Raw genomic sequence first — 15,844 nt, 5'->3', positions numbered from 1 at the left:
AATCTTGTTTTAACTTTTGTAATCTGTATTTTTATTCTTGCCCTGTTCACCACCCTGAGTCCTTCGGGAGAAGGGCGGTATAGAAATATTATTAAATTAAAATTAAATTAAAATTAAATGCTGTAGTTCAGCTTTTTCTGTGTATAAATCATGGATGTATGTCTTATGTTTGCTCATATTTTAATATATGTAAAAACCAGGATTAATCCCCAAAGTGGTCCCTTCCTCCTGATATTAGGGAGGAATGAGGCTGCCTTGGATAAAGGAAGCTGGAAACAACAACTTACCTCTTCTCTGCAGAGGGCACTTTCTTGGGCGGCTCTATTCGAACCTTTGGATCCCATCCGCCTGGAGGAAGGACTGTGACTTCATCCAAAAACTCATCTAGTCCCGCTATCAGATCTTCTCTGTCTCTTGCTTTGTAGGCTACATCACTGAATAGCTACACTCAAAAATGAAGAATCGTTAGCTAAGAAGCAGTGGTGGAGAGAGCAGCCAATCTCCTGTGTACAAACTCAGTTAGTTCCTCACTTCTTGAACTATATTTAAGAACAGTATTGAATGCATGAATGAGAAAACATTCTGATTGAATCACTAGAAGCAAGACAATAGAATCACAACCACTGTTTAAAATACCCCAAGGAAAGAGTCTTTTATGCCAACACATTTTGGTTCACCCAATTATCACCTCCTTGCACAAAATATTTAGCAGATCTTTGGGATCAATTAGGTTGCATTGTGCTGTTGCATTTGGAGAGCTTCAAGAAAACATTGACAAGGAGGCAGATGGCAAAGACCTGCAAAATTGACTTACATCATCTACCAGAAGGGTAGCAATGGCTCGGCCAATTTCATTGTAGGATTTTGCTTTTCCAGAGGGACCCAGGAGGATAAATAGGAATCTGGTAAAGGAAAGCAAACCAAGATATGAGCATTTGCAAGCCAGCTCAACACTGCTCCCAAATAACAAGCTCCTTCAGGACAGAATGTCTGGCCCTTTAAATACTGGTAACTAATACAAGCAACACAGCCTTGAGGTGGGCAGAATATGACTTGTCCTGCTATGACCATTTGCTAAAAGCTGATTCTTGAATAGGCACAAGTCAATATCATGGTAATTCACAAGCAGAGTAAGCCAGACACTCGTGCCATTTTAGACCACAAGGAATACTTGAGATGTCTCTCCTCTTGCCTGAAATGTAGTTTTAAATCAAAAAGACTGGAATGTCTGTGATTCTTGGAAGAAAGGAGAAGAATTTTGAATGGAACATAGTTAAATGCGATTATTAGCTGAATCTTCTGACAAGTTAGTGGATGAAATTTTAATAATGAGCCTTGGTGGAGCAGTGGGCTAATGCCTCCTTAAGTAACACCAGCTGCCTGCAATTAGTGCAGGTTCGCATCCCACCAGGCTCAAGGTTGACTCAGCCTTCCATCCTTCCGAGGTAGGTAAAATGAGGACCCAGATTGTTGGGGGCAATTAAGCTGACTTTGTAATAATGCCGCTTGGGGTGTGTGTGAAAGCCCTAACAAGCAGGCATATACATAGAATGAAGGCTATTGCTAAGCACATTGGTTTGTGCTTAAATTGTAAGCCGCCCTGAGTCTTCGGAGGAGGGCGGGATATAAATGGGATTAAAATAAAATAAATAAATAATAATGGTTTGGAATGGTTTGTATTCTCCACAAAAATGAGCCAATTCAGGAGACTTTTAAAACAAGTGTGAAACCAGTATTTATGTGGTATTGCACACAGTGAAATAAGATATAACAAATGAATCGTTCCTTTAGGGAACATTTTAGCAACTCTAAATGAACCTGGGTAGAAACACAGGAATAGAAATGAAATGGCAAAGATGGGAAATCCCCTCCACACCTTAGTCCCATTTCTGTTTTTTAAACGGGAAGAAGGTGCAGACTGTTTCTGGTGATTGACGTACCTGGTAGGAATAGGCACTTCGGTCATCCCGCCCAACATGGTGGACTGTATAAGCCGGACAAAGGCTACAAAAGGCTTGTCCAGGAAATCCACTTCTCCCACCAGAACATTTGAGGCTTCAGCATTTTTGGGGATCTTCTTCATGAACTTGTTTCTGAGCTGGAGAGAAAAGAATATTTCTCAGAAGATCAGAAATGTTCCTTCTCATCTGATTTGTCTTGACATGCTTTCCTAACCAGCACAGTCCAGAGGAAAGGAACATTCCAACTGACACTTTTGTTATGGAATTCAAGATTAGGTATCAGCATGGAACTATTTGGAAGATTCAGGGAGACAATTACAGGCATGCAAAATTAATTTATCTAGTTGCTAGTTAAATATATCTCACCTGTACAATAAAGACAAATAGTAATAAAATAAGGTAAAGGTAAAGGTTCCCCCGCACATGCGTGCTAGTCATTTCCGATTCTAGGGGCCGGTGCTCATCTCCGTTTCAAAGCCGAAGAGCCAGCGCTTGTCCGAGGACGTCTCCGTGGTCATGTGGCCGGCATGACTAGACGCCAAAGGCGCACGGAACGCTGTTACCTTCCCACCGTCGTGGTCCCTATTTTTCTACTTGTATTTTTACGTGCTTTTGAACTGCTAGGTTGGCAGGAGCTGGGACGAGTAACAGGCGCTCACTCTGTTACGCGGCACTCGGGATTCGACCCGCCAAACTGGATTTTTATGGACTATCTTGTAATATCTTTTACAAATATACAGTGCATATTTGTATAATTCTTTTTTTTGCCCTAATGACAAGCTGACATATTTTTTGTGCTATTTTTTTCCTTTAAGCTGAGATTTTTTACTTTGCAAATTTTATTCATTTATCATTTTCAATACATGTGTGGATTACAAACTATAACAAGAGGGAAAAACCAAGATTAGCTACAGGAGGGATTAAAAAGAGAACTTGAACCCTTCGAACAAACAGGTGAGAGGTGGCCCAACAGTGAGAAAGAAAGGAGAGAGAGCTGAGCTGAAAGACAGAGAGGCAGACAGTGAGCCAGTTATGACACCAATTGAAACGGAGGCCACTGAGCAGAGGTGAAACGGATCTAGGTGGCAGCAAACCACTGACTGTGAGCAGCACAGCAGACCTTGAGCAGCAGCGGTGGCAGAGGAGTAAAGTGCCCCAAGGAGCAACTAAGGGCAGTGAGGTGGATTAGCAGTGTTTGAGAGCGGTACAGAGGATCAACTGAGCAGCAGCTCCCACAGCAGAGGCTGAGAGCAGCACGGTGGACCAGCTAAGCAGAGTGCCCACATCAGCACATTGTACCTGAAATCCCTGACAGTAGCCAGGCAATCGAAGGGCAAGAAAGCAAGGAAAAAAAGATAAATACAAAACACTTGGGGACAGGGAGGAAAGGGCTAAACTTTCAAGTCAGGGATTAGAGGATTAAGAGCCAGTAGCTCTTATATAATATAAAATAGATGAACTCTTTCCTAATCAATTAACAAATATTATGTAGGAAACATACCACAGTAGTAATGGAGACTTTATTTTGATATCAGCTGGGAGACAAACTGCAGCAAGCGGGAGATCTAACAGATTCCTAACCAACCTAGCTGACAACTTTGTCATCCAAAAGTTAGAGGAGGGAACTAGAGGAAAAGCTATACTGGACCTAATTTTTACTAATAGAGAAGAAGTGATGGAGTTGAAATTGCCGGAAACTTGGGCCAAAGTGACCACTTCCTGCTGGAATTCAATATAATGCAAATACAAGCAATAGAATATAATCCAACCAGTGTCCTAAACTTTAAAAGAGCTGATTTTAACAAACTCAGAGTCTAAGCAAAATTTCTTGGATAAAAATCCTAAAGGGGAAAACAACTCAAGAAGTGTGGGAACACTGAAAAATACAATCATAAAAGCCCAGTCCAACAAAATAGCACTAAAAAAAAGAAAAAGAAAAAATCCAAGAAGAAACCAGCATGGTTGCATAAAGATCTCTCTGATAACTGAAACACAAAAAGGATAAGTACAAAAAATGGAAAGAGGGACACATAATATCAGCAGAAAGCCTGATGAAGTCAGGAAAGCAAAGGCTCAGAATGAACAAAGACTTGCAACAAAAAATAATAAAAAAAGTTTCAACATATAATCAAGAAAAAAAAGTCAAGGAAACAGTCAGTCCACTAATGAGAGAAGATGGCAAGGAAATGACAGGCAGTAGAGAGAAAGTAGAGCTGCTTAACTCATTCTTTGCATCAGTCTTCACACAAAAAGAAACTAGATGCTTTATTAATTATCAACAAGATAACTGGACTGACCTTTTGCTATTTGCAGAAGTGGCATACAACAATTCTGTGCACAGTAGCACAGGTTTCATCCCCTTCCGGGTGGTTACTGGTCAAGACTTCAAACCTATGCCTGAAATCCCTGCAAAACGACCCCACGGTGCCATCATTGAAAGAAAGGGTCAACCAATTACAACATACCTGTCCTATTGTGCGAACGGCCCTTGCAGAAGCTCGAGAGGCATATAAAGCTCTGACAAGAAAAGGACTGAGCCTAAGCCTTTCAACATGTTACTTACAATCGCTTCAAACTTCCAAAAAATTGGGACCTAATTTCCCCAACAAACGTATTATTAATCCAGTCACAGAAGACTTAGACTTGCCAAAGTCCCTCCGCCAGGTTCATCCGGTTTTTCACTGCAGTTTATTGAAACCTGAACTTTCCTCACCAGTCCCTTCCCCTGTCCCTGAATATTAGAGGGGGAACAACATTTTGAGGTCAGAGAAATTTGGGACTCTTGCACGCATAGAGGGAATCTTCAATATTTAGTGGCATGGAAAGATTTCCCTACTGCCCAAATGAGTGGGTTGATCATTGGCATGTTAGAGCTCCTAGACTAGTGAAACATTTTCGTAATCAATATCCTGACAAATCTAAATGAATTCTTCAATATTTTCTTTTCTCCCCCATTTTGTTGTGGTTTCTTCTGCAAGTTTAACTCCTTTCTTTTGGGGCACCAGTATGCCAGGTCCCCTTTTGGGTGCCCTGCCATTCTGTTGGAGGGGAAGGAGGAGTGGGATTGTCTTCAGAGACCAGATGGACTCCCTCTCAGCAGGTTCCAGCCTGACTCCAAGGTTGCTGCACCCTGAGGATGACCCGTTATCAGGCTTGTACCTCAGCACTCTCAAAACAACCTTGCAGCACTGTATTGGCTGCCAGTGGACTGGTTGGGGATGGTGAGGGTGGTGGTGTTGGGTTTTGGAAAGGGAGGAATAGCTTGGTGCTTTGTGCGGCACTCTAAGATTCTGCCAGTCTTTACTGCAACCACTTTCTCTCAGTAAAAGTTCTTTCGATTAGCCACATGGAGTCAAGAGTCCTGCTTTCCTGAGAGGATCGGCTGGGGCAGGTCCTTACAGTCCCATTGATTAATTGTCCTCGTTCCAGATTGGATAGGACTTTAATTAACTTCCACCCACTGCTTCTTGTCCTGCACTCAGGTGCTTTAGGGAGAAAAAGTCAGTACCCTCTTCTTTGTGACAGCCCCTCAAGTATTGGAAGAGAGCTATCTTGTCACCCCTAGGCTAGACATACCTGGTTCCCTTAACCATTCCAGACCCTTTATCATCCTTGCTGCTCTTCCCTGCAGTCTTTCTAGGGCGTCAGCATTATTTTTGAATCACGAGCACCAGAAACGGACACACTGGTGTTTCAAGACCTCAAGATCCTGGTGTGTATTTGGACCGTTACCATTCTTCCTCTTAAATGAACTCAGATCACACGCCACAAGAGCACTAATACGTAGATAAAACAGTGCTTAGAGTTCAAGGCCCCTTCCCTCACCTAAAAATGGTGAAGAGCAGCAGCTTCTTCTGAGGTTTCTGAAAGGGGTGGTGGCTGGCATCCCCGTGGGCACAAAAGCTAACTGAGCGGGGAGGGACAGCAGTGCCACGTCCTGTTCATGTTCTCAGGACAGGTGAAGAAATCTTGCCTTGGGGCCGACCCGGAAATCTCTAAAAGAGAAGCGGCTGGTGGACTCCTACCTGGGCTGTGCTTGGAGTGTCTGTGATGTCGTTCATGCTTCGGCTTTGTGTGTGGCCTAGAGGAGGAAGAGGTTTATTTATTTATTTACGGTATATATATAGCTGCCCCTCTTCCAACCCACTCTGAATGGCTCCCAATGGGCAGAGAGACCTAAAAGGAGGGCCTTTTCATTTCTTCCAGCAGGAACACAAGAAGGAAGCAAATCTACTGCTGCCCCTCATGGCCCAAATCTGGCAGCAGATTGGTTTTGCTTGAGTCCATCAGTCAGACAACTCGGGGGAGGAAACTCAGCCCTCCAGTGCACTGGACTCTGCTGGAGCCGCTTCCCAGGCTGTGCTGGCAGGGGGATTCTGGGAACTGCAGACCCAACACATCTGGACTATTAAGTTGGAGAAATCCACTCATCTTCCATTAACCAGCAGGTGGAAATTCAAGCCTAAGTCCCTTGATCCAGCTGGGAGCAGCTGTTGTTTGGCTGCCCAATTCCAAGGGACGGGTCCTTTGATCTGATGGTGACTTTGGCTCATGAATTTTCTGTATTAGATTTGTCAGTGCTGAACAAAGATGAGGAATTTTTAATTAGGAAAGTTGAAAAACAAAAATTCAAAATACTGATTAAAAATTCCTCAAATAAAGCTGGGGTAAAAATATAGGACAATATAAAAAGTATTTAAAAACATAGAAAAAGCCACAGTAACCAGTAAAAATTCACAACAAACAAAATAACAGAAAAACAAAGTGCAATTTTTAAAGTGGCTAGTAAGACTGCTGCTGTTGTACAAAGGATATAAAGAAACGCTGGTCTTAAAGACATAACAAGTTTCCAAAAGAAGAAAGTCTGCTGACCCTGGTGCTCCCTGAACCGCTGAGGAGAGTCTGGCTCTCAGCACAGACTGAGTAAAAGATCAAGAAGATGGCTTGCACATACTGAGTAGCCTGAAGCAGCTTCCAAAAGGGAGGGGGCATCTTATACCTGGGCACCTGGCATCTGTATAGACCCCTACAGATGCCATTGCGGATACAGTGAAAAATATGTTGAGACAGTACCCATGACTTGCATTGGATGTTGGGACACAAGTAGAAAGGGCAAGATTTGCATAATCCCATCACCGTGTGTGTGTGTGTGTGTGTGTGTGTGTGTGTGTGTGTGTGTGTGTTTATCAATTTGTTATTAATGTAGTGTGCAGAAGACACCTGCCCCCTCCCCCCCGTCAAAATCAGGAGATTTTGCTTCTCATGAATTTATTTATTTATTTTTGTTTGTTAATCTATCCATCTTGCAGTTTGCCATGACTCTGGGCAGCTTGTCATAAAGATATATTAGGGCACTTTTATCTTATTGGTGAAATAGGTGTTTTGTGATCAGGAATGACTATTGTGGATGTTTTGTTTTAAACACACCAAGCTATATGCTCTCAAACTTCTAAATGATTTCCTAGCCCCCAAATTTACATAACTCTGCATCAATCACTACCCTTAGATTTGGTGTTTCTTCAACTCCATCTGTTCTCTACTTTCAATTATTATAGCAGGTGGTGAGGAAATGAACAGTTCCTCCTACAGTATTTGCCGCAGAACTAACATGAAACTTACGTAATCGTCCATAAGCTGAGTTCTGTCTTATTCTGAGATCTTCAGAAGAACGATAAAAGCCAGCTCCTGTAGCTGGACTCTGGACAGGGCTACGATCTGTTGGCAGGCAGAAACATAATGGTGATGAAGCTAGCATAGCCCACAAGTTCAATAAAAATACGAGCTAGTGAAACATTTGGCTTCTGGTACCAAGCAAGAGCCCAAACCAGTGAAGAAACTGTCACCATTCTTTGAGTAAGAGGTTTGGGAGAGGTGGACCACAGACAGAATTGCCCACAATTGTCTTTGTGTGTGTGTGTGTGTGTGTGTAGAAGAGCACACAGCAGTGACAGATTGTCCACTGCAACCTGAACAGTTGGTGCTTTGCCATCTTCAATTTCAGGGAATTTCTGAATGTCATAATGGCATTATGTACTGAATAGCTTATGTACTGTGAATCTTCCCTTTCACATTTTTGGGAAGAGCACACAAACTTTTTTATAGTTTTTTCCCCCCAGTATTGGATCAGAACCATATCACCTCTCCACTTTTGCTGTCCTTCAGGGTCTTTTGAGGATTTTGCAGGAGCAAAAGAAGCCCATAAGAAAGAACTCAGGACTTCCTTTTAACTGTCACCCTCTTCCCTGCTTTGCCAAAAATAGCTCTCTGGAAATTTCACTCACTAATGCTCGAGACAGATTTGCCAATATCTGCCAAAGATCGATGGATGGATTTCTTCATCTGATGTCGGTGCTTTCTCAGGAGCACATAGCTTATTTTCTCTCGCAGCTCTGGCTTTAGAAGGCCATCTTCTATTTGTTTTTCAATGACATTATCTGAAAGACATGAATTGATTATTGATTATTGATAATTCCAGCCAAATTATTCCTGACTTTTATCAGTCCTGTATGACTTTTGAATTTCCAGATCAGATGGATCTAAAGGTAATGGACTTAATTGTTTTGTCCATGCTATTTTTCTTTGAGGAGATTAGAGTAGAAATGGGAGATGGACACCTTTATAAGACAAACTTAACTGTACCCCAGCCTTAATCTCCCTTCAATGACCTTCCAAAGACATCCTGACATCCTGAAATGGGCTTGGGCTGCTTTTTAGCGGCAATGTCGCCCTCGGGCCGTTTCGACAGTGGAAAGGGCGATTGTTAGTCATCTTGGCGGCGACGGCGTCTTCAGTCCATTCAGTGGCGGAGAAGATGACCGCGGATCATCATAATGGTGCTAAGATGACGTGGTTCCCGCACCGCCTTTGGACTGCTTCTGCAGCGATGTTGGCGATTTGGACCATCTTCACTATCCTGGCCTGCCTGCCCTTTTTGCCTCGGACATATGGACATACATATTTATCATCTTTTCTGCCTACCCTCCCCCTCTCCCCTTGGATTTTGGGAAACACCTGGGTATCGGCCACGGTGGGAGAGTGGCTTGATTTCTCCATCTGCGGCCCCATGGAGGTGGGAGCTCTATGGGGTTGCCTACCCAGAGGATACCTGGCCCACCTCCAGGAACAGAGTTGCAACCCGTCGTGAGAGGGCGGGGGGTGGCCTGTCTCTGGGGGCACCCAACTGAGTGGCAGTGAAGTTGGGTGGGGACCTAGATATCTGTCTTTATGCTTTGATCCTCCCACTAATGGGACACCTTTCCTGGACTTGCTAGACTTATGCGAAAATATACTAGCACGGACTTGTATGCCCTCAGGGGAGCCCCCCTCTCCTGGGTGCGACCCGCCTCCTTAAACACTTTCAACCTCGATGACGGGCCCGAGTTTTGGGACCCTGAGAGATGGCTGGGCAGGGGCAGGGGCCGTCAATATAAAGTTAATAGAAGGCCTCTGATCATTTTTTTATCTAAATTTTTTATAGGGTTAGGGAGAGGGGTGGGTGATAAGGGTTGTCTGGCTTTGGGGGGTGGCCAATCAACCATGGTTCAGGCCAGACTTGGGTCCGACCACGCGGCGGGAGAACGGGGTGTCGCTGTCTCCGGAGCTCACGAGCGGGTCGTGGGATTACCAATTCCCACGACGGGGAATGGCAGCAGGCGGATAGACAGGGGGCCGTATCGCTACCGGGAGGGCCATCTCCGCTACTTGCAAGCGGTGAGGCGCTCCGACCCTCTGCTTCTTCCCCGAGGTTCCGGGAGCGAGGATGTGCAGCCTCCTGAGCTCCGGCTGGTGTATCTGAATGCCAGGTCCGTGGTTAACAAAGCTCCCCTCGTTAGGGATTTAGTTGAGGGTGAGCATGCGGACCTGGCCTGCATCACGGAGACCTGGTTGGGCCCAGAGGGTGGGGTCCCTTTGGTTGACCTCTGCCCACCAGGCTTCCGGGTGCTGCACCGGCCACGAGCTCAAGGTAGGGGTGGGGGAGTGGCGGTTACTATTAGGGAGACCTTATGTCCGCGGGAGACCACCGTTTCTCAGATAGTCGGGTGTGAGTCTCTCTTTGTGAGATTTGGTCCTGGGGCGCAGTTGGGCTTGCTGCTGGCGTACATTTCGCCTAGTCGTACAGCGGCAGCCCTGCCCGAGCTGCTCGATATCCTCTCAGGGTTGGTGGTTGAGTTTCCCAAACTTATAGTTTTGGGAGACTTCAATCTACCATCCCTGGGAGGCTCATCTGAGCTAGCTCGGGAGTTCATGGCTTCCATGATGGCCATGGACCTGACGCAAGTAATTTCTGAACCAACTCATGAGGGAGGCCACACCCTTGACCTGATTTTTTTATCTAGACGGTGGTTGGATGATCTTGGTGGGGGCTCTTCATTTATTTATTATGCCCCTGTCATGGACCGATCATCATCTCCTGCGGATGGTCTTCCGTTTTGCCACCCCCCGCCGTGGGGATACGGAGCCAATCAGATGGTACCGCCCCAGACGCTTAATGGATCCTGATAGATTCCAAGCGGCGCTGGGGTCCCCACCTGCCTCCATTGCTCACAGCTTGGCGGATGCCTTAGTGGAAACCTGGGAAAGGGCAGCCACTGAGGCACTTGACCGGGTTGTACCCTTGCGGCCCCTGACCCGGCGCAGATCCCAGCGAGCTCCATGGTTTTCCGCGGAGCTCCGGGAGATGAAGCGTCGGAAACGGGGCCTAGAGAGCTGTTGGAGGTCGAGCCGATCCGAACCCGACTGGTTGCGGTTAAGAACCTATATTAGGTCTTATCTCGCAGCGATGAGGGTGGCGAGGTGTAACTACTTCTCTACCCTCATTGCGTCCGCAGATAATCGCCCGGCCGCCCTGTTTAGGGTGACTCGCTCACTTCTTAATCAGGAGGTGAGGGAGGATCCTTTGCAGGGTCGTGCCGAGGAATTTAGTCAACATCTGTCGGATAAAATCGCTCGGATTCGGACCGGTTTGGACTCCAACTGGGCAGAGTCTGGCGATCAGGACACGAGCGGTCTTGTCAATGTTATCTGGGAAGAGTTCGATTCTGTGACCCCTGATGAAGTGGACAGGATTATGGGGAGGCTGAGCTCCTCCACATGTTTGTTGGACCCGTGCCCTTCCTGGCTGGTTTATGCAGCTAGGGAGAGGACACGAGGCTGGCTCCAGGCAGTTATATCTGCTTCTTTGAGTGAGGGTTATTTCCCCACCGTCTTGAAGGAGGCGGTGGTGAGACCTCTCCTCAAGAAGCCTGCCTTGGACCCAGCTGTATTGAACAACTTTCGTCCAGTCTCCAACCTTCGCTTTCTTGCGAAGGTTGTTGAGAGTGTGGTGGCGCATCAGCTCCCTCTGGTCCTGGATGAAGCGGATTATTTGGACCCCTACCAATCGGGTTTCAGGCCCGGGTACAGCACGGAGACGGCATTGGTCGCTCTGGTGAATGATCTCTGGAGGGCTCGGGACAGGGGATATTCCTCTGTCCTAGTCCTATTAGACCTCTCGGCGGCTTTCGATACCATCGACCATGGTATCTTGCTGCGGCGTCTCAGGGGATTGGGAGTGGGAGGCACAGTTCTTCGGTGGTTCTCCTCCTATCTCCTGGGACGTTCGCAGTCGGTGTTGGCAGGGGGGCAGAGATCGGCCCCTAGGTCTCTCGTTTGTGGAGTTCCTCAGGGGTCGGTTCTCTCGCCTCTCCTGTTCAACATCTATATGAAACCGCTGGGTGAGATCATTCGTGGTTTTGGAGTTGGGTATCATCAATATGCCGATGATACCCAACTTTTCTTTTCGACCCCAAACCACCCCAGTGATGCCCTCGCTGTGATGTCCTGTTGCCTGGAGGCGGTTCGGGTCTGGATGGGGAGGAACAGACTTCAACTCAACCCTGACAAGACTGAGTGGCTGTGCATTCCGGCATCCCGGGACATTCAAAATGTTCCATCTCTTTCTTTGGGGGGTGAGCTCTTACCCCCCGTGGATAGGGCTCGCAACTTGGGAGTCCTCCTAGATTCACGGCTTACCCTGGAAGATCATGTAGTGGCCGTGACTAGGGGGGCTTTGCCCAGGTTCGCCTGGTGCGCCAGTTGCGGCCCTATCTGGACTGGGATGCCCTGTGCACGGTCACTCATGCGCTCGTGACCTCTCGCCTTGACTACTGTAATGCTCTCTACATGGGGCTTCCCTTGAAGACCACTCGGAGGCTCCAACTGTTACAGAATGCGGCCGTGAGAGTTGTCTTGGGAGTTTCCCGGTACTCCCATATTACACCTTTGCTCCGCGAGCTGCATTGGTTGCCAGTTGTCTTCCGGGTGAGGTTCAAGGTCTTGGTTATGATCTTTAAGTCCCTACATGGCATGGGTCCGGGTTACCTCGGGGACCACCTGCTGCCGGCTTCAACTCCCCTCCGCCCTGTGTGTTCCCACAGAGAGGGCCTCCTCAGGGTGCCTCCGGTCAGGGAATGCCGACTGGCGGCCCCCAGGGGGAGAGCCTTCTCTGTGGATGCCCCGGCTTTGTGGAACCAACTGCCGGTGGAGCTCCGGATGGCATCAGACCTCCGAACTTTCCGTCGTGGCCTGAAGACCCATTTATTTGAATTAGCTGGTCTGGCCTGATGGGGGAGTTGGGTTTTAAATTGTTGTTTTAGAATTGCATTATTGTTTTTTAATTGGGCACTGATTTAATCTTTGTTTTAACTTTTGTATTGTATTGTATTGTTATTTATATGCCCTGTGAACCGCCCTGAGTCCCTAGGGAGAAGGGCGGTATACAAATTAAATAAAACGTAAACGTAAACGTAAACGAAATGCTGCTGAAATTAAGCCCTTTTGCCAATGTCTTTCAAGATAACTTCTGGGAACGCTACATTGCTACATAGAGACTGCAAACTGTTGCCGAACACAATTCATCGGTGTATTTCAATCTTTGATCCAGCAGTAACGTAAAAGCTATATATTTTTTCAAATATCTTTAGATACTGACTTAAAAGTTATTTTAAAAAGGAACTGTGGTATTAGATGATACCAGTAACACAAAATACATACCTCAATGAATATAAAACTCAAACCCGTGAGAGGAAAATCCAGAAAGGCTCCATAAAGCTATCCTTGAAAAATATTCAAAAGGTAGAGCTGGTGCAGAGTGCAGGTGCCTGGGAAGCTTTGGGGGGCTCCTAGAGTGGCCCATGTCACCACTGTTTGCTTCTGGGTGCAACTCAAAGTGCTGGTGATCCCCTCTAAAGCCCTTCGTGGCAGGGGTCCAGTTACTTGAGGGACCATCTCACCCCACTGGGATTGGCCTGTGCCACCCATGCTGGCAGAAGAGGCAGGCTGCAAGTCTTTTTGGCCAGAGGACTCTGGCTGTGGGATCCAGAAGAAGAACCTTCTCCGTCCTACCTTTTGGAACCTCTTGCTCCCTGGAGTGAGGTTGGCTTCCGTTGTCCTGACCTTCTGCAAGAGCTCGACGGCCGGGCTCTCCCGCTTGGCCTGGGGCTCCAATGGGGAAGCATCACACTGGAGGCGGTTGATAGAATAACAGATCCCACCTCCCCCTCTGCTCATTCGACCCCCCGTCTTTTTGTATTTTGCCTATTTTCTTATTACATAAATGTTGTATTACTTTATTCTTTTAAACTTTGTAAGCTGCTCAGAGTCACCTTGTGGTGAGATGGGCAGCAAGCAATTTAATAAATAAATTAAATAAACAAAATAAAACTGATTAAAACTGAACCAATATCCAATGAGGGTACAACAGTAATTATATATCATTTTATAAAGATATTCATTGCTAAGCAAGAAAGTATAAAATATGGCTTTTAAAGCTACAGAACTAAAAATAGCCATGGATTCTGTTTGAACTAGTTCAGGGGTGTCAAACTACGGTCCGTGGTCCGTACACGCTGGCAATGGGGAAGAAGCTCCAATAGGTCAGGGCTTTTCGACCTTTTCACCCACTGTACCACTTTTAGGATAGGGCAACATCCGAGTACCACCAGTCGCCCAGCAAGGGGTCAAAAACCTGATGACCAAAAAAAAAAAAAGGAAAAAAGTGATGAAGTACAGGTAGTCCTCGACTTACAACAGTTTGCTTAAGGACTGTTCGAAGTTACAATGGCACTGAAAAAAGTGCCCCCCAAGCCACAGCCAAGCAAGACACCTGCCTGCCCGCCCGGTGGCACTTTTCCTCCTGTCTGAGGTTTCCATTGTTGTGAGCATTTCTGTTGCGGATTGGCAGCGTGGGTCGGGTGGGGGGTGTTTGGTTTTTATTCCCCCCCCATCTGCTGGGTGGTTGCAGCAGGTTTTGGTCACTTCACATGACCCTGGGACACTGTGACTGTCATAAATATGAATCAGTTGCCAAGCATCTGAATGTAAATCACAAGACTCTGGAGATGCTGCAACATTCCAGTTGATCGGCGCTTCTTCTGGGCTCATCAGAAGCGCCAGGATCAGTGCTGAGCTCCAGCTGGAACCTGGCGCTGATCCTGGTGCTTCCGCTGAGCTCCGACAGCCCTGCAGCTCCAGCAGTCTCTCGCTCAGGCTTGTGCGGTGCTGCCACCGATTCAGCTCATTCCTTCCCCCGCTACCACTTTTCTAGGATGGTCGCATACCACTTGCCAGGTGCTAGTGTACCACAGGTGGTATCCGTACCACTAGTTGAAAAGCCCTGCAATAGGTCACGCGACGTCAAATGACGTTGCGAGTTTGACATGTCTGGACTACTTAATGCTTACCATTCATAATGTTCCACCATTAGTTACATGTTGCTATGCAAAACATATCCAGAAGTAGCAGGTGGGCATAAAATTGTTCTTTACAGTCTGTTAACCTTAAGAGGAATAGTGTGCTGTGAGTGTCTACATAGTAAAAAAGGGTTTGTTTGACTAAATTAGTGGATCAAAGAAATGTGGATATAGTATACTTAGACTTCAGTAAGGCATTTGACAGACCACAGCCTACATCTTGGCATGATAGAAAAATGTGGGATAGACTGTACCACCAATGTATTTGCAGTTGCCTGGCAAGTGCAATTGGTGTGTAGTCCTCAGTGGAACTACATCTACAAGGAGGGAAGCATAACATGCGGTACCTCAAATTTCTGTCCCGGGTACCAACATCTTCATTAATGATTTAGACGAGGAGATAGGGCTGCTCATCAAATTTGCAGATGACACCAAGCCGGGGGGAATAGCCAATACTTCAGAAGATAGACTCAAGACTCAGAAGAATCTTGAGAGACTTGAACATTGGGTCCCATCCAAGAACATGCAAAAGTAAGTAAGGTCCTACACAAGCAGGGAAAATCAAATGCACAGGTGCAAACTAGGCAGTACTTGGCTGAACTTGTGAGTACTTGTGAGAGGGATCTAGGTGTCCTGGTGGATCATCACATAAGTATGAGTCAGCAGTGTGCTGCAGCTGCCCAAAATGCCAATGCAGTCCTAGGCCACATCACCAGAGGGCTAGCATATTGTTCTATACTGAACTGGTGAGACCACACTTGGAATACAGAGAAGAGCAATAAAAATGATAAGGTATCTGGAGGCTAAATTATATGATGAATGGCTAAGTAAATTAGGTATGTTTAGCTTAATGAAGAGAAGGTTTAGGGGTGATGTTAGAACTCATTCTTTTATTCTTGCTGGAACTGTACTTGAGCTTGGGCCGCACCCAGCCACAATATATATATAGCCTAGCCCTATGGTAGCAACCAATAGGATTGAACCCATGCTTTCCGCCTGGGGCTGACCAATTGCAGGACCAGAGACAGCCTGTCTGGGTTGCTGGAGAACCATTAGCTCTCCAGCAACACACGTGGTGTGGTACCACAAGCCCAATACATAACATGTGACATGCTAGCTATCTTCTAATACTGGAAGGACTGCCATAGGAAAGAG

General features: G+C 46.4%; 2 protein-coding genes across 2 annotated transcripts in view; one reads left to right on the top strand and one right to left on the bottom strand.

Annotated features, from left to right (window-relative positions):
- BOLA3 (bolA family member 3) overlaps positions 1-15,844 on the top strand; it is a 460,366-nt gene that overhangs the window by 58,793 nt on the left and 385,729 nt on the right. The gene's annotated exons all lie outside the window — the stretch shown is intronic.
- SLC4A5 (solute carrier family 4 member 5) overlaps positions 1-15,844 on the bottom strand; it is a gene marked incomplete at its 3' end in the record, with an annotated part of 60,546 nt that overhangs the window by 37,840 nt on the left and 6,862 nt on the right. Inside the window, exons 3-8 of the mRNA XM_083368436.1 lie at positions 8,243-8,395; positions 7,581-7,676; positions 5,987-6,042; positions 1,941-2,098; positions 815-902; positions 288-442 (exon numbers count right to left, since the gene is read on the bottom strand). Of these exons, the coding sequence (XP_083224562.1) occupies positions 288-442; positions 815-902; positions 1,941-2,098; positions 5,987-6,042; positions 7,581-7,676; positions 8,243-8,395 (706 nt within the window). The remainder of the gene's footprint in view (positions 1-287; positions 443-814; positions 903-1,940; positions 2,099-5,986; positions 6,043-7,580; positions 7,677-8,242; positions 8,396-15,844) is intronic.

The sequence above is a fragment of the Vipera ursinii genome, assembly GCF_947247035.1.
Source record: "Vipera ursinii genome assembly, chromosome: 8".
NCBI classification, from domain to species: domain Eukaryota; kingdom Metazoa; phylum Chordata; class Lepidosauria; order Squamata; family Viperidae; genus Vipera; species Vipera ursinii.
This window is presented reverse-complemented; position numbering and strand designations above follow the sequence as displayed.